Source organism: Scyliorhinus canicula, chromosome 15 (assembly GCF_902713615.1).
Source record: "Scyliorhinus canicula chromosome 15, sScyCan1.1, whole genome shotgun sequence".
Classification (NCBI taxonomy): domain Eukaryota; kingdom Metazoa; phylum Chordata; class Chondrichthyes; order Carcharhiniformes; family Scyliorhinidae; genus Scyliorhinus; species Scyliorhinus canicula.
The window spans coordinates 23,148,017-23,172,009 of record NC_052160.1 but is presented as its reverse complement, the minus strand read 5'-3'; the positions used below and the strand labels follow the sequence as shown (position 1 = coordinate 23,172,009).

Genomic DNA, 23,993 nt, shown 5'->3' with positions numbered 1-23,993 from the left:
TATTGAGTTGAGTTCTGATTTGCAATATTACAGCATTATTCTTCATGTTTGACATTGTACATATAGAGCGGAATCCTACCAGAATTTGGCACAGTGTCAGGCTCACACAGGAAACTGCCGTGGAACTCTCCAGTTCCACAGACCAGTTTGCTCATGGGATCTTGAGACTCTCTTCCCAAAATAAGTGGGCATGGTTTACACCGTCACTCTTAGAGCCGGGAACCAGACAGATCAGGGTGCCATCTATAAAGGGTGCTCCGACCAGCGCTGCAGTCTAACTGCCCCCATCCCACGTCACGGAGGTCCATGGACTCTTCCCCCCCCCCCCCCAACCGACATTTATCGGCAGCAGAAAACACACATACGCCGCCCACCCATTGCTGGCAGTACCTGGTTGGCAGGAAATGCCAAGTTTGGACATCCCTCTGCGGCTCCCAGAGGGATCCCCTCGACTGCCTCGTGCCAAGGACCCAACCTGTTGTAAACGCCAGTGAGGTATGAATATTTAGCGAGAGGGGATCATTTGGTGGGGGTCTGTTAAGTACTTGGAAATATATCAAAAGGTGCAACACACCCTGTGTGGGTGTGAATCCCGTGTGGACGCCGGCAGGGAAAATGGGAAATGCGATTTCTCCGGCGAGAATTGACATTCACTGCAAATCAAATTCTATTAAAGCAAGATCAAAATTCCCAATTCTTGCAAGGTTTTCTGCCCTCGTCACCGATCACATAGACAGCGAGTGCGGCCTCGAGATTCCACCCATAATCTTATAAAAGATGCAAATGGTGTATGTATAGAATCATCTATTGAAAGCAAAAATCTTGAGGCAATTGCAGCTTAGTTGTATATTGAGATTGCCCATCCCCACTTTTACTGCACCGTTGGTGACTGTCTTTAGCCACCTAGTTTCTGAAATTCTTTCCCTAAGCCCCTCAAACTCTCTCTCCTCCTTTAACGCCCCCTTTAAAACCTCGGGTCTTTGATCACACGTCCTTCTTTGGCTCGGTGTCAAATTTATTTTTGATGATTGCTCTGGTTTGGGTGGTTTTACTTAAAAGGTGCTACATGAGTGCCAGTTGTGTATGGACCACATATGGCTGGCTTGTTAAAGTTATGGAGAATGAAGCTGGAACTTACTTATATGATCTACAACTATGTAAATGGTGACTAGATAATGGATAATAATGCCAGTCATTGCCTGCTGTTTACTATTCTGATCAAAAGCCAAAATGTTCATCAGAATTGCTTTTCGGACTATTTTTAAGTTACCGCACACACTGAAAACATTGTTTATTGTGCATGCAGATGTGTTGACGACCTATCCCCCTTCATTTCATCTGTAGATCATGACTTTGTGCTGGTCTTGAAGAGTTACCCCTTTCATCCTGGTTTCAAGCCTAACAAATTATTGCTGGTTCAAAAATGCTGAGAGACCGGGACCCTTCATTTGCGGCCACCTTCCCCATTTTAGGCTGGACCGAAAATTGACGGCTTTACTGCTAATGTAACTTTAAAATATCGCTTCGCATCCCGAAAGAAAGGTTTCTGTTTCAGGACCACTTGTCTGCACCCTTTTGGGTGCTGCTGGGAGATATGAAGCCAGCTGTGACCCATGACTGGCGCCACGATTGCTTAGCGTGTGGATTGCCACGGTGGAAATATTCACTGATTCCTGAGAATGCCGCCCCTGAATATCAATGATCCTTTCTGGCCTTTTTAAATAGATTGCAATTGGAGATAACCTTTAAACCACCTCGTCTCAAAATCAAAGAGAAAAATCTCTCGATGGTTTCTGCAGGATTACATCTTTCCAACAACTTCATGACAAAAAAAACATTCAGTTTCGCGTGAAATGTCAACAGTCAAAATGTCAATGAATAAAATGTTCGCTAATTTCAACGTGCATGAAGGACAATGGATAAATTGAGGTACTCCAGGCAATAATGTGTTCATCTGAATTCCCCACTCCCACCCACCCTGAGAACACATGGAACAGACTAATGCCAGTGGGCTTCAATTATTTTCCGGCGCTAACCTATTTTCCGTGCTGCATTGCACATATGGCACTAGTGAAAGTTTGATTTGTTTCATATTCATACAACATGTTCATGCCAGGTAGCTGACCACCCAACAGTATTCTGGGTGTAGGCTTGCGTCAGACAGAGCCGCACAATCTTACTCAGTCAGTCATGAGCTGCTGAAAGCATCGGTGCCAATTCTATTGCAAAATCGGGAAGTTGTCAAAAATACTTGAGCAGTCCTAACAGGAAGGGAAAGTCTTCGGTGAATGGTTTGCCACACTGAGCAGATCCAAATTTAACACCCATGTATCTTCAATTGATCCACAAATATGGCGACTGTTCCTCATCCGCCTCTTTCGCTCCTTATCTCCTTGCTGCTTTTTCCCTATTTCCCTCCTCTCTGCTTCCCCCCGTTCTCCCTCAGTTGCTCATTCCCCCACAAACGCTTGTTTTATTTCACATTTGTATATTTTTGTTTGCTACCCTTCACTGTAATGGCTGGAATTTATTGCCCTCGACCCTGGCGAGTTGGGAGTCATTTAATCAGGTGGGAGGGTGGCGGGTGGGGGTTGGCACTTAATTCAGTGGGCCTTCCTGAAAGGAGGTGATGTGGGGCACTTGCCAACTCTAGCTGACGAGTGAAGCTTCCATCGCTTCATTAAATGCCTTCCCCTGTGACCAACTGTGCGTGGATTTCTTTGCTTTAAGGAATTAAGAATAATGTCCTATGTACTTACTGTACAATGCTTTTGTGTGTAACAAAGAGTGTGACATTAATCTGAATTTCTGGATTTCCTAAGGTTCTGCGTGACATTCTGAAGGAGGTACAGGGAAACATGGTGCCACGGAGCATGTTGAAGGAGTGGGCTTTGCATACCTTCCCTAATGCCACTGACTACTGGACCTTTAGGAAGATGTTCACCATTCAGCTTGCATTGATTGGCTTTGCCGAGTTTGTTCTCCACCTGAACCGCCTTAACCCAGAGATGCTTCAAATTGCACAGGTAGGTGCAGAATCTTAACATTGTTACGGTGGTTGTTACTTAAGCTTGCTAATGACAGACTATATGCTCTGCAGTAAGTTTTGTAGACATGCTGTAACTTGTAGTGAATTTTAACACCCTTGGTGTACTCGCTGAGCATCTTGCTGTTTAGTTCTGACTGCCGGTCTGTGCAAGACGCCTGAAGCAGGTGCAGCTAATGGTCATTGCGGAGCTTAAAGACTATTTATGTAACTAATTGAAGCAATTTAAACAAAATGATAATTGCACTGAGCTGAAATGAATCCAGTGAGAGCAATGAACTGTTGTCTGCACTGGGGTTCGTGCCCAGCTATATTTTATAGCTCCTGGTTTTGCCTCCTGCCAAACCAATTACTGCTGGGATTTTTTAAACTCCATCTCGGTCTCACTTCCTGATGCATTTTAAAATGATGAGAGTGAACTTTTCATCTGTCAGTGTAAACATTACATTTAAAAAATTGAATGAAGTGTGAATTTGCAATTTGACTATATTCCCTGTTACCATCTTCATTGAGTGTCTGTGCCACTCAGCATTACGTTGTGTTCAGAGTGCAGAAACGGGCCATTTAGCCAAACTGGTCTCTGTTTCATGTGACCCTCATCTCCTATCATGTTCATCTAACCCCGATCAGCACATCATTCCCTTCCTTTCTCCCTCATGCATTGATCTCGATTTCCCTTAACTACATCCAAGCTGTTTGCCAATTGTGGTAGCAAGCTCCACATTCTAATCACTTTCTGCATTAAAAAGTTTTGAATTAATTCCCTACCTGGTTTTTCAAGACTGTCTTACGGCTCCTGGTTTGGTTCCCCCTGGACACTTGAAAACATCTTCCCCAAGTCTAGTCTATGAAGCAATTTCATGACCTTGAAGACTTCTAGCAGATCGCCTCGAGAGCAAGAAAGCCACAACCTGTTTCCTGACGGGTATAAATTCTCAGTTCTGGTATCATTCAAGTGGCATCTTCTCCACTGTTGCTATATCTTTTTTTTTATAATATGAGGACCAGAACTCCCAATGTGGTCTAACAAATGTCCCTTACAAGTTTAAAAACCTCTCTGCTTTTCAATTCTATCCCTCTAGAAATGAACCCCAGTACTTTCTTTACTTTACTTACAAACTTATTAATCTCCATTGCTACTTTGTGATCAGTGTATCTCGACCCTCGAACCCTGTTGTTCCTCTATCCTATTTAGAAGTTTATTTACCAAGGAGTATGTACCTTTACCGACCAAAACGTACCTTCTCTCATTAATCTACTTTGAAATTCATTTGTCTATTATGTACCCATTCTGCAAGTTTATTAATATCTTCATGTTATAGTTCTCCTCTGTGTTAACCTCACCCACGCACCCCACCTGACTTGCATGTCCAGATTGTTTAACTAATTGGTGAACAGCAGCGTTCCCAGCACTGATCCTCTGGAACACCACTTCCCACTTTTTTTTTACCTTTAACCCTGGCCCTGTTTTCTGGTTTGTAATAAGCATGTTTTCCTTTCTGGCTCCACGTGTACTGACCTTAGTCATGGGTCCTTTGTGCAGTACCTTATCGAAGACCTTTTGTAAATCCAAATATATTACAATTTACAGCACTACCCTTGTTTTTGTTACTTAAAATAATTCAAATAGGTTGGTCAAGAATGATCTTCCCTTTTGGAATCCAAGTTAACCATTATATTCTGATGATGAGGGATCCATTGTGCAAACCACACGCTTTACTGATTGAGAACTTCAATATTACCAGATCACTGTTAAATTATGTACCAAAGGGTTACCTCTTCAAACCTTGTAACGTAAATATCAAAAATCTCCAGGTTCATAAAAAGCAAATGAATTGAAGTAGAACTGCTGGAATACTCCAGCGACCAATGCAAGCACAAAGCCACATTGTTGTAAGGTGGTGTGTACAAAGTCATTATTTCAAATGTGCATGATCCAGCATTATCGCTTCAGAATCCGCCCTGTGGCACAGTTGAAGATGGCAATGAATTTTTCAGCCAAAATGTTCTTAAAAATATTGAAACCCTTCTGATACTCGGGATGTTGAAGAGCTCCCCACCCTTGGTTAATAACTTTGTTGGAAAGAGCTTGCATTTGTATAGTCCCCAGGATGTCCCAAAGTGTTTCATAAGCTAACAGTATTTAACACAGTTGATCAATGGGACAGGAGGAGGCTGTTCAGCTCTGCCATTCAGTCAGATCGTGGCAAATCCGTACTTAAAACCCATTCATGACCGTCAGTAACCTTACCCAGTGAAAACCTACCGGCCTTGATCTTGAAAGCTTTGTTGTACCCCAGCATTCACAGGCTTTATGGTGAGATGGGGAGGGTGTTTCAGATTGATGCTTCTCACTACTGCGTGTTCGCGTGTAGGGGTGTGTCTGTGGAGGGGTGTGTGTGTGTGAGGGGAGGGAATGCTTCCAGATTTCCCCCCTCAATGACCAAACTCTAAAGTTAAGATTGTGTCATCTCATTATCGTTTTCCCTGCGACAGGAAATAGCTTTTCTGTATCCACCCTGTTGAATCCTTTTAACATTTTAAAAACTTTGATCAGGTCAGTAGTTCTGTTTGCCATGAGGTGGTAGTATAGAAAGCGGATATAATCTTGAGTAGAAAGAAAAGAAATTCTGCTTTTGTTACCCAGTGAATGACTGGGGAGAAGGCATGTTTATTTATCATTCTCGCAAGCTTGAATTGGTATTTAGACAAGAAGGTACACAAAAGGATTGTGGGAGTAGCTATTACAATTAAGGAATGGCTCTTTCTGGTCATGTTATGAACTGCATGTCCTGCGATTACTTTGCAAGATCAACTGACCGCAATGAAAAAGTAAAGATGCTAGCATCTTTGACCTCTGTGCACCCCCCGTAATATCATCAATGTTTGTTATTGGTTGTACGTTGCCAACAGTCATGGTTTGTCCACTGATTGGGACCCTGTTGTGTGATCTTGCATTCCAGGACACCGGAAAGCTCAATGTAGCGTACTTCAGGTTTGATATCAACGACAACTCTGGCGATTTGGATGCCAACCGCCCGGTGCCCTTCCGACTCACTCCAAACATCTCTGAGTTTCTCACCACCATCGGAGTATCTGGCCCGCTCACTGCTTCAATGATAGCAGTGGCCCGGTGTTTCGCACAACCCAACTTTAAGGTAAGGCAACAAGAGTGTCTTGCCCTGCACCTTCAGACTTCCCACGCTGCTAACAGAGTTAGGGCTGCCCCAGATTGGCCAAAAAGCCGGAGGGTGGCTGACATTGTCCAAACGCTGAGAGCCACGCAATTTAAATTCCTTTGTGCAATCGGTTCCGAATGCCAGAGCCAGGGGTGTAAAGGATGAGCAATACCAGCTTGGAATGCTGATAGCTTCTCGGAGGCTGAGAGCCGCAGTGACCGACCCAAACAACTGGAATCAAATGTACTGAAGTTTTCAGCAGAAATGAATTCACTGTTATACAAATATATCCGTATATTCCCCCTGTGCTCCTTCAAACTGTGCAATCAGCACCGCTCAAGGCAAAATCCGTTTTACACACTGACATATTGGGTGTCCAACAACAAATCGGGGAATTGCTTTGTACCATTCCTAGTGCTGTGTTCGCTGTACTATTTCAGGCCCTGCTTTCCCATCTCCTGGCTCATTGCTCTGAAAATTTGCCGGCACCATCAAAAGTTACAGTCTCCACCTTACTATTGGGCCCCTGGCTGTTTTCAGTTGTGCAATTTTGTTTAACAAAATGGATTGCAAGAAAGGTTAAATCTTGCATTTATATAGCACCTATCACAATCTCCGGAGTCCCAACGCACTTCACAGACAATGAGGTACTTTTTTGGAGTGTAGTCACTGTTGTAATGGAGCAAACACTGGAACTAATTTTTTGCGCAAGAAGCTCCCACAAACATCAGTATGACAATTACCAGATGATCTGTTTTGCTGCTGTTGGTTGGAGCATAAATATTACCTGGGGAAAACTCCCCAGCTCCTCTTCTTTAAAAAAAAAATAATAATAAAGTACCATGGTGTTTTTAATATTCACCTGAGAGGGAAGACAGAACTTTGCGTTAACGTCTCAACCAAAAGACAGCTCCCCGAAGCAGTGCAGCACTCCTACAGTACTGCCCCAGCTTAGATTATGCTGCTTGAACTCTGAAGTGGGGCTTGAACCGATGACCTTCTGATTCAAAGGCCATGAGTGTTACTCATTGAGGCAAGGCTGCTATTTGAATATTGCTACCATTCTTAGTGGAGGTTACAGTAAAATCTACTTCCAGAGACCATTTTTACACTTCCTTACTGAAATAGGTAAATGGTTTTTGTGTTGGTTTCCACTTGGGATATGATCAGTCCTGGCACTCCAGCTTTGACATATTTAACATAGTTGTGCTATCTTCCTGTGATAAGTGGTGAGTTTCATTGAGTTTCTAACCAGAATGAAATAAGGCTGTAGAGTAGCCAGGCCTGTCAGACACCTAACTTCTTTGATTAGCCCGCTGTCCCATTTAATCTTCTCTTCATTGAAGAATTCCGCTTTGATGGTCGGGTTAACACACTGTCATAAGCGATTCAGATGTGATGTCTGTTACAATTCCTGCAGTGCGTGATGTTCCTGTGCCTGCGGAGAGTCGACCGTACCTGCCTCTTGAGCTCCCTGCCTCCACCAAAATTCCTTCTTGTTTGACACACACCCTCCTCTTTCTTTTCCCCCCTCCACCCCATCCCTCAAGAAAAAAATTATTTCACAAAAGGACTAGATTTTCTGGTGGTTGCAGTATTAATCATGTGTATAATTTGCTTAATGCATGGCAAGCGAGCCAGGCGAAGAAGGTGCTTAGATTGAACAGATATCCAGATCCTGAGCTGAGTGCTAAAGAAAATGCCCCAGCTGAGCGTGACCCAATGTCCCAACAACTCTGAAATGATTCAAAGCCACTGAGTAAACCTGTTTCTGATGGAAGTTTGCCCTCTTATTTTTATTTCTGTTCTCCGTTGTTGAAATCCTTGCAACCCCCAAGCCTTGCAGCACAGGCGCATGCCATTCAGCCTGTCATGTATGTGCTAGCTCTTGGAAAGAAGTGACTCCCTCCCCTGCTGTTTCCCCCATAATCATGCAGATTGTCCTTTTTCAACTATTTATTCCCTTCCCTTTTCAAAGTAACTACTGATTCTGTTTTCATCATCCTTTCTGATATTGTATTTCAAATCGTAGCAACTGGCTATTTTCTTTTTAATTTGTTCTTAGTAGGATAATAGTTAAGTTGCCTAATGTGTGTTTTGGTAAAAGAATAATTCCAGTTCTCCCGGCTGGCTTTATGATTAAAATGCTGTTTTGTATGTTTATTTCTCTCTCTCTCTCTCTCTCTTCCCCCACACCCCCATATTCAATCGATGAAAGAATATGACTTATTACGCTCGCTGTGTCAGGGACAGGTCCCCTGGTTATTCTGTTAATTATAGATAATTATCCAATTTTCTTCTCCGCGCAGGTTGATGGCATTCTGAAAGCTGTGCTGCGAGATGAAATAATTGCCTGGCACAAGAAGACGCAGGAGGACACCTCCTCGCCACTCTCGGCAGCCGGCCAACCTGAGAACATGGACAGCCAGCAGCTGGTCTCCCTGGTTCAGAAGGCAGTGACTGCCATTGTGACCCGTCTGCACAGCCTGGCCCAGTTCGAGGGCGGCGAGAGCAAAGTCAACACGCTGGTCGCAGCTGCCAACAGCCTGGACAACCTCTGTCGCATGGACCCGGCCTGGCACCCTTGGCTGTGAGGGCCGGAATGTTCGAACCCACGGGGAGGGGGAAGGGTGGGCGGTCCTTGCGCCATGATTAATTTTTTTTGTTGCAGTGTGCAGTTATCGGCACCCCGAATTCTGTGAATTATTTTCTGGCTGGGGGCTCACCGCCTGGGCCTCCACTTTTCTGATGTGTTTGTTTATTTTGCATTGCTGTGTTAGATCATGAGTGACTTCTAATTTTCGGGTGGAACCATCGATTAAAACCTTAATGGGGGTGGGGGGGAGAGAGAGAGTGATTAAAATAATACCTCAATCTTTTTGACACTCTGGTAGGACTAAATACTTCAGCACCGTTACTAGCTGCTGACCGTGATGGGGAAGTTACTTTCAGTAAGCACAATGCTAGGTTGCAAAATACTCAGAATCTTATGCCACGGGGCGTACCATGTTTCGTACAGTTAGAGGAACATTGAATGAATGATTGGAGTGGGGGGGAATGGATTTGAATGGCATTGGGGGAGGAGGGGGGGGGGGGAGGCATGGAGAGGGCAGCAATGGCCTCTGCATGAGTGTTCATTAACAGATGAGCAGAACAGATATTTAGGAGGAGCGGGGCGGTGGTAAAACAAAATCTTTACCATGGAGTGCCCAAACTGGGGGGGGGGGGGGGGGGGGGTAATTGAGTCAAGGGATAAAGTCGAGTGAGCCAGGTTATTCAACTCGTTTTAATTATGCACTACTCAGCATTGACAAACACTGCAGAATTCCTGCCTTTTTAAAAAAAAAACTAATTTACCACAAAGTATTTCCACATAAACAGATGCCTTTCGCAGCCCATGTCAAGGATTGGGGGGGGGGGGGGGGTGGGGGTGGAGACGATGAGCGGTTTCTGTCGCTACAATCACAAGCAAGTACTGCACTTTTTGTAAGATTTGGGAAGTCTCACGGTTTTGTGCGTGAGGTGTTTTTACTGTTTTGTACCATGCTCGAGAGTTGCCGGTTCAAGTTGGGAAGAGATCCATTTCTATGCATGAATTGAGTTCCAGCATTGAGATCTATCAAAGAGTAGAGTTTGGCTGACTGTACAAAAATAGCTGCTTTTATTTTATTTCTTTTCTGTGTAATGTTTTGGAAAGTGAGCCATCGCTGAAATTTAACAAGTCGATCGTTCTGCGCCCTGTGAGAATGCTGGGATACGAGAACGTGTTCGGGTCTCTGCCCCAGTCCGTTTACACTGTTTAAAATACCTCCACAAAGGTTGTGTGGGCTTTGTGGTGGGTATTGTAGACAGCATTATATCTTTACAAACCCTATGTGTGTTTTTACTGATACAAGTCAGTTTTTTGGTCCCGTCAATCTTGTAGAACGTCTATATCTCAGTGCAGCCAATTCTTTTTTTTGTAATTTATGAACTTTTTTGTTTTTACTTTTTTTAAAGAAGAAATGATATTGACTGCTTTGCCAACAATTATTTGGAGGTTGTTCCATCATGTTGAAAAGAATTACATTTTGTACAGAATCTGTTTGCAAAAAAAATAAATCATTTTATAACGAAAACCATTTTTCCGTTTGTCTGTTCCGAGGTTTTACTGATTATTGGACACTCGCAGTTCGTTTTGCAGAGGTGCAACCACCGCGTGCTCCATTCTGCCCCAAATGTATGATATCTAATTGTTCTTCCCTCTGCCTCCCCGTTTCTAACTTGTCTCACTCACTCTCTTTGGACACGAGGCTGTTTATAAACTTAAATCCTAATGTATCTTTCGTCTTGCCTATAATTCAGGCGTCAAACTCGGGGGCGCGACCTGCAGGCGGGTGTCGGGAGGGTCGCGGAGTTGTCCGTCGCAGCGCTCCCGATCGCGCAAATCTGCGTGCAACAGCCGCAGCAGCCAGCTGTTAATAATGTCGGCTGCAAGCAGCCTTCAAAATGGCCACGAACATGTAAAAAAATGCGGCCGCACTGCGCATGCGTACCAGATCATCGGTGCGCATGCGCATAGTGCGGGCCGTCATTTTTTTTTAAACAGTCGCAGCTTTTTGTTTTACAAGTTCGGGGGGGGGGGCGGTTATTCAATTTATTTTATTCATTTAATTTTTATTTTGTTCATTTTAATTTTTTGTTTACAAGTTCTGGGGGGTTTTATTTGATAAAATTTTACAGGAAATAAAATGCAGAACTTTGGACAGATGGAGACTCCATACTTTCCGACACCGGAAGGCTTCACCTTCATCCAACAGGTTCCATTGGAGGAGCATGTACGAGGGCCAAAGGGATCCAAAACCATGTCCTCCGTTTTTGTCAGCAGCAAACAAGGTAAGTGAAAATGGTGGGCCGCACAGGTCGGCCGGCGTGGGTCGCGAAGGTCGGCCGGGTTGGGTCCCGAAGGTTGGCCGGTTGTTAAGAATGGGTCCCCGGAATAAACGTTTGAAGGACACTGCTATAATTCACCCTCGGTAACATTTTGTTCCCACTTCAGTACTGGGACGATTAGCACTATTTAAATGATAAAAATTAACATGGCCAGGTCAATACTGAGAGAGGTGGAGATGATACCCAGCAAATATCTTTTTAAATGAGAGCGCACATCACCCAGCTTTTCAGAAGTGTATTTATGTGACAGGCATTTTTCAATTGGCACAAAGTGTGATTCCGTTATTTTTGTTGACCACTGCAATTATAAAGGAAAAAAAGCTTGCATTTATATAGCATGACCTCGGGCTGTCCCTAAGCTCTAACAGCCATCCACGCTCTTTTGAAGTGAGTCATTGTTGTAGTGTAGGAACTGTGGCAGCCAGTTTGCATACACCAAACTCTCACAAATGGCCATGAGGTAATGACAGAACGTTGACGGCACAGAAAGAGGCCACTCGGCCTATCGAGACTGTGCCGGCTGAAAAACAAGAAACCCAGCCTAATCCCACTTTCCAACAGTTAGTTTGTGGTCCTGCAGGTTACGGTACAAATCCAGACACCTTTTACATGAGTTTGAGGGTTTCTGACTCTACTACCCTTACTGGCAATGAGCTCCAAGCCTTCCAAACCTCTGGGTGGCAACGTCTTTCCTCACCTCCCCTCTAATCTTTCTACCAAACACTGACCCCTCGTTACTGATCTCCCTGCTAAGGTCAATCTCAGCCCTTCTCATCCATTCTGCTCATGCCCCCCTCAATTTTGTACATATCCATCAAATCTCCCCTCCGCCGCCTCTGTGTCAAGGAGAACAATCCCAGTCTCCAATCTTTCCTCATAACTGCGATTTTCCAGTCCTGGCAACATCCTCTTAGATCTCCTCTATAACCTCTCTGATGCTGTCAGTTGAGAAATGTATATTGATCGGGGCACTGGGGAGAACTTTCCTGCTGTTCAATTAGTGCCGTAGGATCTTTCCTGTGCAGTGAGAGAACGGGCGGGGCCTCAGCTTAATGTTTCATGTGAAAAATGGCATCTCTGACAGTGTAACGCTCCCTCAGCGCTGTCAACTTTAGATGTAATAGCCAAGATTCTGGAGTGGAATTTGATGATTGGAACTCCGCTGTCTCCGCTGTAAAGCAATGAGCACACTGGGTTTTGCTGTCATATCTGCCAGCACTTCCTGTCTCAAGCTGGGCTATGGAGAATAAGCGCTTGGACAGGTCGGGGCAGACAGTCTATGGTTGTGTTGTGCCTAAACCACAGAGCTTCCAATCAATCGAGCAGGGCTTGCTCACCCTGATCGATTAGGTCCAATCAAGACCCTGCCACCTTGATGGTGGGGCACCTCCTTACCGGCCATGCCCTTTGGCGTCTGAGGCACTTGGGCCTTTCCAAATAAGGAAACAGACGCCACTTATGTTCTATGTTCTATGAATCTGCTACATTGTAGTGATTTGCATTTAAGCCCATTGTCCCAAGATGGCTTCTTGATGGCCTTTTTCCCAAGTTATTTGCAAAGTCTGGGCTGCAGCCTTTTGTTTATTTAGAGCTGCAGCCTGTTTGTCCCTGAACTTGGCCACTTTTCTCAGCATCCTGTGCCGGATGCCATTTTAGGTGGCCAAAGCTGGAATTGGTTTCAATGGGAAATCCCATTGACAAGCGGCGGGAAGAGAGAATCCCGTCACCAGCAAACACTGCGCCACCGAGAAACACGCAGCTGGGGGACCGGAACATCCAGTCCTATATCTGCGAGGGCGCATGATGAAGAGACCTCAGGAAGCTAAGGGGCAGGGAAGAAACAAAACATTTCATCTTACAGTATTAGCCCAGTCACGGAAAGAGGAGATCATAAGGACTGGAACTGTTTGTATCTGTGACAGTGGCGCTCATTGATTTGCTTGCCCTTTGGCATGACTGCCAATGTCAAATATACACCAAACGCAGGTTAATTCTAATTCATTCACAGTTCAGATGGTACTGCTCTTTCGGGACTGATTGGACCCTGGACAAGTCTGGACATTAATCATAAAATTATAGAATAATGCAATGCACATGGAGGCCATTTGGCCCATCACATGTACACCGGCTCTTTCAAAGAGCAATCCTGTTGGTCGCACACTTCCCCCATACCTCCGCAATATTTCGGAGCTGGAATAGACCATACAGCCTCTCGAGCTTCTACACCATTCAATATGATAATGGCTAAACTTATGCCTCAGCTCACTTTTCCCACCTCCTCACCATATCCCTTGATTTTCAGGGAGTTCAAGAATCAATCTGTGTGTCTCAACTTTGAATAAACTCGATAATGGGGCATCCACAACCATCAGCTACAGAATTCCAAATATTCCGTAACCCTTTGAGCGAAGAGGTTTCTCCTCATCCCCTGCCGAAATGATCGGCTCCTCCTATCCTGAGATTGTGCCCCAGTGCTCTTGATTTCTCAGCCAGGGGAAACAACTTCAGAATTTCTACCCTATCGAACCCCTGCAGAAACTTGCAAGTTTCAATGGGATCACCTTTCCTTCTAAACTCCAGACGTATAGGCAGCAGCAACTGGAGGAGAGAAACTGTCTGTAGCTGAAGGAGGAGCACAAGGGTGAGTGACCGTGGTGCACTTGTCCTCTCACCCCCCCCCCCCCCCCCCCCCCACGCAAGCACCCCCTGCCCCCCCCAAGGGACCAATATAACAGAGCGGACCGGGGAGGCCATGATGAGCATTAGCTGCCGCAACAGCGGCTGCCTCGTCCAGGGCAGCTGGAGTCACTGGCAGGATGGTGTGTGTGGGGTGGGGGTGGGGGGGGGGGGGGGGGGGCTCCTCGGCACCTTCACAGCCATCCCAAATTCCTCAAGGTAAAATATCCAAAAACCTCACTGGTCCAGGTGGGGACTATGTGGATCTTAGAGAGAGTGGGAACCCAGAGACCATGAGTGAGCCAGAGGCACGCACCCTTCTCCTCCCTACCTAAAATGCAGGCCAGGACAGAAGGGAAATCGAAGACAACCCACGTCTGCCTCCTCCCTCTCCCCCACCTTTGTATGAATTCTGCCGTGGTCATCTGGGAATGTTTGCAACCAGAGGCCAATGCAAGGTCCGTGTTAGTTAATCCGAACTCTTTAGTTTAGCACCAGGCCCACCCCTTCCCTGGTGACCAGGATTTGAGGCCTAGTCAGCCTCTAGCTCTGTTTCAGCGAAAAGTTAAAAAAAAACCTGTTTTATTGGTCAGCTGTGCCGTCTACCATATTTTAGAGGTAATTTTTTAAACCATCAATTTGTTGCTTTGGCATTTTCTTCAATTAATGTTGTGCCACACCTTGTCTTTCAGAAATATGCTCATTAGCCCCTAGAGTGAGAAAAGCATTGAGATGTGACTCCCCATGTGAAAAGGTGGGACATCCCTAGATAAATGCCTCACCCTGTAGAAAATTGTATGATTGCTGTAATGTATAAATTTCAAAGTTGCCTCTAAGTGGTGAGCTGTGCAATTCTGCACACACGGGGAAGCCATTTGGCCCTTTAAACCTGTTCCGCAATTGAATCACATAATGGCTGATCTGTATCCTGCCTCCATCTACCCACCTTCATTCCGTCAACCTTAACAGCCTCTGTCAAACAAAAATCTGTTCATCTAGTCTCATCGGCTTTTCCAGATTTCCACTGCCCTTTTTTTTTGTGAAGAAACCCCTGATTGGTCTAGTTCTAATTTTAAGGCCTTGCTCATTTATTCTAGACTCCAACCATCGAGAGGAAATAATTTATCTCTATCTAGCCTATTAAATACTTTATTCTTCTTAAATACCTCAATTAGTTCACCCTTTAATCTTCTATACCTAAAGAAATACTCACCTGGTCTATGCAACCTGTCTTCATCATTTAACCGTTCTAGCCCTGGTGCATTGTTATTTTGGTCTTGTTTTCCAATTAAGGCTCCACAGCCTGTTCAGCCTTGCCTGCATTGATATCATTTCCCAGAACCTTTCCTTTCAAAAATCAATCGGACGTCTGATCTTGTACTAACTATCTTGGCTGCTTCTTCCTTGTATGTGCCCGGTTTTATTTTTAATCGAATGAATCTTGCCTAATCCTATAAAGCCAGTTGCAGCATGGGTCACGCAAGTGTCTTAAAAGTTCTTCATTTCTCCGCACAGATTCATCTCGATGCTTCAGAATCGACAGACTTCAAAATAAAAAAAACCTCTCAGAAACTGAGGACTGTGGCATGTTTTGACAGAGCTGAGTTGCCGCTCAAGAATGTCAAAACATGTTAAAGTTATCTGCTTCTATACCATGAGCGTTTTGTGTTTAAATGGGCCCACTGCAGGAGTCTCTGTCTAAGGGTATGTATTTCCTCCAAGATTGCTGTCCAGTATTGAGTAAATGATGGGATTCTTTTGTGGTGTTAATAATACCACAACGCCACCACCTCCTTCTTGAGGCGGGGGGGGGGGGGGGGGTTTGTTCATGCCGGGAATGAACCAACGACCTAAGGATGTCAGTTTTGGTCATCTGCAGTCCTCCGCTCTACCAGGGAGCCCAGGACACTGAAGGCTCCATCATTCGGTGCCAACCTTCCAGTTAACAGTCAAACACGCTGATCAATTGCGCCACAGACTTAAACCTACTGCACCTGGTGTTCCCAGGCGTTCCCCATCCAAATACTTACCAAGCTTGAGTCTGCTTAGCTTCAGAGATCAGACAAGATTGAGCGTTTTCAGTCCAGTGTGGCCATTGGCAAGAATAATTCCCTGGCCAGGAAACAAACACTGATCACAGCGGTGAAAACACCAAATCCGACCCATTAGACTAGATTTACTCGTACATTGGTCTGTGTTTCATTGGTGAGGAGGGTAAATCATTGAAGAGGATAAACCTTGTGAATCAAGTGGCTCCATTTCTTTTTCGAGTAATTCATGTCTGCCATTCTCTTGTTACCTCACTCCAACACAATTCCGTTAACTGTATGCTTAAGACTGCAGATAGAATCAGACATACCTATAGCTAGTAGAAAGGATGCATATGAACTTATGTTGGCCCTGAAAGCAATTCCATGTAAGAAAAAATATTTTGACTTTGTTACTGAGCAATTTCTCTCCGATTTTGAGACGCCTGAATTAGCTCGTCACTTACTAAACTGGAAAACCAGTGTAGACACTGACTGTCGTGGGTCATGGAGCTCACCAGAGAAGCCTAGCTTTCTGCATGATGGATTGTCACCATGATTGGATTATCTGTCAGCTGCCGTTGAGAACAAAGAGGAGAAAAATAATAAAGGTTTGTATAAATAAGCCGGCCATTCAGCCCCTTGAGCCTGGGCCATCGTTCAGCAAGACCATGGCAGATCTACCTCAACTCCACCTTCCCATAGCAAGGGTGCTGCAGTAATCTTGGGTGACTTTAATCTACATACAGATTGGGCAAACCCAAATTAGCAACAATACTGCGGCTGATGATTTCCTGGAGTGTGTACGAGATGGTTTTTCTAGACTAGTACGTCAAAAAACCAACTGGGTAGCATGCTATCCACAATTTGGTATTAGTCAATGAGAACAGGTTAATTAATAATGTGGTTATGTGAGGTCCTTTAGGGAACATTGACTATAACCTGATTGAATTCTTCATTAAGATGGAAATCCGATCTGAAACCAGGACACTAGATCTCAACAAACTAAGCTATGAACATATGAGATGCGACATGGTTAAGGTAAATTGGAGAATTTCATTAAAAGGCATAATATTGGATAGGCAATGGCTAATATTTAAGGAGCTAATGGATGCATTGCAACAGTTATACATTTCTTTCTGGCTCAAAAACACAAACTGAAAAGCTTCCTAACCATGATTTACAAAAGGAATTAAGGATAGTATTAGATCCAAAGAGGAGTCCTATAAAGTACTGGAAGAAGAGGATAGGGAAAAGTTCAGAATTCAGCAAAGGAAGACAAAGAGATTGATTCAGTGGGGAAAATAGAGCATGAGAGTAAACGTGCAAGTAACATAAAAGGGGACTGTAAAATTTCCTACAATTACATAAGCAGAAAAGGATTAGTTAACTGGCAGCGTGGTGGCACAGTGGTTAGCATTGCTGCCTCACTGCACTGATGTCCCAGGTTCTATCCCGGCTCTGGCTCACTGTCCATGTGGAGTTTGCACATTCTCCCCTTGTTTGGGTGGGTTTCGCCCCCACAACCCAAAGATTTGCAGGCTAGGTGGATTGGCCACGCTAAATTGCCCCTTAATTGGAAAAAATGAATTGGGTACTCTAAATTTATTTTTAAAAAAGGATTAGTAAAGATAAATGTAGGTCTCTGACAGTCCAAAATAGAAGAATTTATAATAAAGAACAAGGAAATGGCAGAGCAATTAAACTATAGTTTTGTCTTCACAGAAGAAGACAAAAATAACTTCCCAGAAATGCTAAGGAACCGAGGGTCTAGTGAGAAGGAGGAATTGAAGGAATTACTAAAAACACAATGTTGGCGAAATTAATGGAACTGGAAGCCGATAAATGTCCAGGGCCTGATAATCAACATCCCAGGGTACTAAAGAAGGTGGCCATGGAGATAGTGGATGCGCTGGTTGTCATCTTCCAAACTTCTGTATATTCTGGAACCGTCCCAGCAGATTGCAGGGTTGCAAATAGAGTAAGTGAGAAAACAGGGAATGACAGGCCAGTTAGCCTAACATCAGTAGCAGGGAAAATGTCTTTAAAAGTCTATAAAAGGATGCGATAACAGGACATTTAGAAAATATCAAAATGATTAGACAAAGCCAACATGGATTTACGAAAGTGAAGTCATGTTTAACAAACTGGAGTATTTAGAGGATATAACTAGTGCAACAGATAAGGGCGAACCAGTGAATGTGGTGTATTTAGATTTCCAGAAAGCTTATGATAAAGTCCCACACAAGAGGTTAATGTGCAAAATGAAATCACATGGGATTGGGATAATATATTGGCATGGATTGAGAATTGATTAGCACATTGGAAATAGCGAATAGGAATATGTGGGCAGTGACTAGTGGGGTCCCACAGGGATCAGTGCTTGGTCCCAACTATTCATAATATATATCAATGATTTGGATGAGGGAACCAAATCTAATATTACCAAGTTTGCTGACGACATGAAACCTGGGGGGGAATGTGAAAGGTGAGGAACGAAAGAGAAAATGCTGGAAAATCTCAGCAGGTCTGCCAGCATCTGTAGGGAGAGAAAAGAGCTAACGTTTCGAGTCCGATGACTCTTTGTCAAAGCTCTGTAGGGCTTTGACAAAGAGTCAACGGACTCGAAATGTTAGCTCTTTTCTCTTCCTACAGATGCTGTCAGACCTGCTGAGATTTTCCAGCATTTTCTCTTTCGTTTCCGATTCCAGCATCCGCAGTAATTTGCTTTTATGAAAGGTGAGGAAGATGCTAAGAGGCTTGAAGCTGGCTTAGACAAGCTGAGTTAGTGGGCAAATACATAGCAAATGCAGTACAACGTGGATAAATGTGAAGTTATCTACTTCAGATGGAGAAACAGAATGGCAGAGTATTACTTAAATGGTTGAAGAACATTAATGTATAAAGGGACCTGGGTGTCCTTGTACATCAGTCACTGAAAGCAGACATGCAGGTACAGTTAGGAAGGCAAATGGTATGTTGGCCATCATTGCATGAAGACTTGAGCACACACGCAAGGATGTCTTACTGCAGCATTAAAGGGTCTTGGTATGGCCACACCTGGAGCATTGTGTGCAGTTTTAGTGTCTTTATCTAAGAAAGCGGACACTTGCCTTGAAGAGAGTGCAGCCAAGCTTGACCAGGATGATTCCTGAAATGACAGGATTGTCATACGAGGAGAGATTGGGTCGACTGCCGCTGTATTCAGAGGGGATCTCACTGAAATGTATAAAATTCTAACGGTGCAGGACAGATTGGAAGCAGGGATGATTTGTTTTCCTCTCTGGCTGGGGGTTGACAGTCTCAGGGTAGGAGGTGTAGACTGTTTCGGGCTGGAATGAGGAATAACATCTTCACTCAGATGGGTGGTGAACCTGTGGAATTCTCTACCACAGAAAACTGGCCAAGTCACTGAATAAGAAGGAAATAGATTTCTAGGCTTTAAAGATGTCAAAGGGTATCGGGAGATGGTAGTATGGCATCGACACAGTAGATCTGGTTGAATAGTAGAACAAACTCGGAGGGTTGAATGATATACTCCAGTTCCTATTCATTTTCTATGTTTCCTGTGTTATCCCCATATCTATAATTCCCTTCATGCCCCCAAATCTGTCAATCTCTGTCTTGAAAATATTCAGTGACGGAGTTTCCACAGGCTCAGAACAGTGGTTAGCACTGCTGCCTCACAGCGCCAAGGATTGACTGTCTGTGTGGAGTTTGCTCATTCTCCCCGTATCTGCGTGAGTTTCCTCCGGGTGCTCCGGTTTCCTCCCACAGTCCACATAGCGGCAGGTCAGGTGGATTGGCCGTGCTAAATTGTCCCGAGGTGGGGTTACAGGGATAGGGCGGGGGATTGAGCCTTGATAGGGTGTTCTTTCTAGGGTCCGTACAGACCCGATAGGCCAAATGGCCTCCTTTTGCACTGCAGGGATTCCATAATAGAGAATTCCAAAGCTTCATAACCCTTTTGAGTGAATAAATTTCTCCTTATTTCAATCCTAAACTGCTGCCCTTATTCTGACCCTTCATTCTAGACTCCATGGCCAAGGTAGTAAATAAGGATCAAAGATAATACTGAAAGCTTTTGCACTAAATAAAAACTCAGTATGAAGCTGTATAATTGCCAAGAAACATTTCTTCTGAAAGCTTCGTGACACGCAATAACACATCGTACAGCTGTCAAAAATCTGACCTGCCTGTTCCTTGAAGAGACTTGTGCTGTAACTCACCTCGACTTTGCTGAATTTAACTTCCAACAGGACCTTGTTGACTCTAAAACGCTCTGGGACATCCTTAGGTGAAAGGCGCTATATGAATGCAAGTCTTTCCTTTCACTGATTTGCAATGCTATCTTGGAGGACCAGTTTTGTTTATTTCTCTTGCTTGCAGTGTTGACTGTGCTGTGCGCTGGTCTGCAGTTGAAGTGAAAGTTAGTTCCCTAAATTCTGTTTGGGTGTTTTATTTGTTTAGCTTGCACATTGCCTCCTGCAGCCCTGATCTCAGTTTTGCTAATTGTAATTATATCTTATGCCAACTGCAAAGAATCCATTACACACTCCTTGAGCTATTTTGCTGTGCCTCAAATAAGAACCCAAGTCGTAGCATTAACACAATGGCTGCTTTTATTTTGGACAACACTGGAGAGGGAGTGCCACATGATGTTCGTACCCATTTGGGGGGTCTCCAGTGTTCAATGAGCAGCATTTAAATTCAGCGCTATTCCCCAACTCTCTTCCTCCCACCCCTTGGAATTTCAACCAACTTTAAAAAAACACACAAAAGAAATTCCACGATTGGATGTGAAAATAACAGTTCAATTTTTTCATGTTTATAAATACTCATTTACCTTACAGAGTGAGCCAAAAAGGTAACATTTCAGCATTCAAATTGGATGTTTCAGCAAAGTGACTCAGCTGAGCAGAGACCTCCAGCTTCACGGGTGTAAATGCTACCACTGGGCTAAGCTGATTGACGCCTCAGTTGGCAGCTCACCCAGAGAAGACGTTACCTGGTCAAATTGTCAAATGGTCATTTCTTGCTGGTGTTGCACGGGGATGTCCCCCTGGGATTGGGGCAAGGACAACAACATCCACACGGCTTGCCAGCCGCGCCGCAGTGGGTGGCGCCCTCCCCACCAGGGGTCAGACGGCTGTGGGTCAAGTCCCACTCGAGGACGTGAGCAGAAAGATCCAAGATGACACACCAGTACCGAGGGAGTGCTGCACTGTCAGGAGTTGCCGCATTTCGGATCAGAAATGAAACCGAGGATTCATCTGCTTTTTCGGGTGGATGCGAAAGATCCCGCCACACCACTTTGAAGAAGGCGCCCTGGCCAGTATTTATCCCTCAATAAACAAATCAGAAATAGATGAATTGGTTATTATCTCATTGCTGTTTGTGGGAGTTTGTCATGCACAATTTGGCTGCTGTGTTTCCTACATTAGAACCATGACTGTGCTTCAGAAGCATTTCAACGGCAGTAAAAAAAGCTTTGGCATATTCTGTGATCACAAAAGGCACAATATAAATGCAGTTACTTTTCATCTCAACAGGAGTGTTAGCCACAGAAATTTGACATGAGCCATTGAAGGAGCGAATGGGACAGGTAGCCAAACGTTTGGGGGATGTATTAAGGAACACTTAAATTGGGACCCGTTTGGCTAGCTTACAATGCCCTGAATCAAAAAGGGTACAGGAAGTGAAAGTTTGAGCATGGAAAATCCACTTCCCAGCCATAACATCCTTTACGTTTACTTTACAAAATGGAACAAGAGAAAGGAGCAATTGGATCAAGGTGAAATTAGCTGTAAAAGGGTCAAGAATCTCCTTCGTGGAAATACCATTGCGTGGGAGAATAAAATTGTCTGGAAACAGACCTTTGTCATCAACGAAGTGATATGAATTGGAAATGTCTCCTTGCTTTCGTTAGTTGCCTCTGTAAACCAGAAATGATTTTTCATCCAGAATATTTCTCTGCCGATTGCTTTGGAGAATTAAAAATCAGGTATGTTTCACTGATTGAGGTTGATTAAGGACCTAATTTCAGTAAATGCTGATGGACATGTCATTAGCATGAAATGTGTCATTAATTAACCACTCTCCTACATATTTAATCGTGGAATTGTAATCTGAAAACCCAATGGAGTGTGCTTCTTGTCAAATGGTTGGATTGTTCCCTCAGATTCACATTGGCGAGTCCACAGATACGGTTAGAAAGACACATGGCAGCTCCCCTCTCTTCTCCCTCTCTGGATGCTGTAAGTATTTTCGTGTTTTAGTCAATTGAAGTCAGTGTAGTGGTCTTTGTGTTGCTAAATTCAGGGTGGTTGACGTAGTGTTCACAAAGACCACAAAATAGCTTTAACTTGAACACAGCTGTAAATGTATTAACACTAATTTGGATTTCACACATACTCCTAAATAATACACAGTTGATAATTAACATATAATCTACAGTCACCTACAACTAATCTCTCCACTGTTAGAAACTATGATCTGCTCTTACTCACACTATCTTTCCTTCAGCTATGCTCTAGCTAACTCCTTCATTTCTCTTCCCATCCCCCCCCCCCCCCTCCCCCCCAAGGCTTAGCATCAATGTCTTCTATACTTGTAACTCTAGCTCCCTCTAGTGGCTGATCAAGACATTTCATTAACCCTTTCAGTTCTTATTTATGGTAATACCACAGTCAGCTTTTGGTATTTTAGCAACAAGAATCATTTTAAGTTGAGCTGTGCCTGAAATGTATGAAACACCCAATTAATGAGATGCACTTTTGCCATCTTGGTGTATTTGCAAGAAAATATTCACAATTTTATTGTGTGTATTTCTATAGGGAAGGAATAGGCACTTAAAATCCAATCCTTGGTGATTGATTCAGTCCTGTTCCCCACACACAATTCTTCACACTGGCAAAGATGTCCCTTGACGAAGCACATTTTACACAGGAAAATAAAGTTTCATTGACAGCTGACTTCTCCAATTCTTTGTCTCTCGAAGAGGTACTGCCTGCCAATATCCACAGTCTTATCGATATAACCCACCTCAATCTTCTGTAAAGCTGCAAGGTTACCATTGAGGTTTGCTACCGACATCGGAACCGCGAGGTTATCCCCAGAAAGATAATCGTCTCGAGAAAATGTCTCACGTTGGAGGTCTTGAACCGGGTTGATATGGGTAGGCGTAGAGAAGATGTTTCGAGCGACAGGGGAAGCCAGAACTAGAAGCAGTAAGACCGTCACGAGTAAATCCCAAAGCGAATTTATGAGAAATATCTTTACTAGGAGAGAGTGGTGAGAATGTGGAACTCTCGACCACAAGGAGTGGTTGAGGTTAATAAAATTTAAGATGAAGTTAGATGAATCCAGAGGAGGATAGAGATGGGGAGCAACCTTGTGCCTAAATAGCAGCATTAGTTGCGCTGAATGGCTATATCTGTGCAAATTCCTCTTCTGCCGAATAGGAATTTGGCCATTTAGTAAATTAGCCAAAAAACTCCCCAAAAAGATTCTTTGTGCATCCTCTGCTTACAGTCACAAGACACTGGGGCAAGTGGAGTTGCTGAGTTTTGTACTGAGCCTCTGTGATGTTGTCACGGTCAGGCCACATATAACAGGCTGGGGGATTTTCCATTCCCCGGCATTCATTCCATGATGTTGGATAACCCCACTCGATACCTTGAAACACACCTCAAACTCTCTCTCTTAATTTTGCATTTAAAATAGAGCATCTGAAGTATTTTGATTATACTAGCCCCTTGCAACGCCTTGGGTAACTTGGCAGGTTAATTTACAGGACTACTAATCCAGAAACTTGAACTCGTAATCCGGAGAAACATAAATTCAAATTCCACTGCGGTAGTTTAAGAAGTTCAGTCTTAAAAAAAAAGAATCTGGAAATGAAAAAGAAGTCTTATCAGTGAAAGTGCCCATGCATGAAGCTTTGGATTGTTGTTGATTCAGTAATCCCTATTATTCAATAATCCTTATTATTATAATAACCCTTATTACTCAATACTCCTTAGGGAAAGGGACCTGCCAGTCATGGTTGAAAGGTGATTCCATTCCCACACCAAGGCTCTTAACAGTCTGTCCTGTTATGCTCTTGGCGTAGCATAAGCGGCTTCCTTGATG

The 23,993-nt window shown here is 44.0% G+C and overlaps 1 protein-coding gene across 1 annotated transcript in view; it reads left to right on the top strand.

The window, feature by feature from the left end:
• The window catches only part of LOC119979047 (transformation/transcription domain-associated protein), a 213,511-nt gene extending 204,064 nt beyond the window's left edge, over window positions 1-9,447 (top strand). The window contains 3 exon segments of the mRNA XM_038821026.1: window positions 2,823-3,026; window positions 6,010-6,204; window positions 8,535-9,447. Of these exon segments, the coding sequence (XP_038676954.1) occupies window positions 2,823-3,026; window positions 6,010-6,204; window positions 8,535-8,819 (684 nt within the window). The 3' untranslated portion in view covers window positions 8,820-9,447.
• Window positions 9,448-23,993: the final 14,546 nt, after the last annotated feature.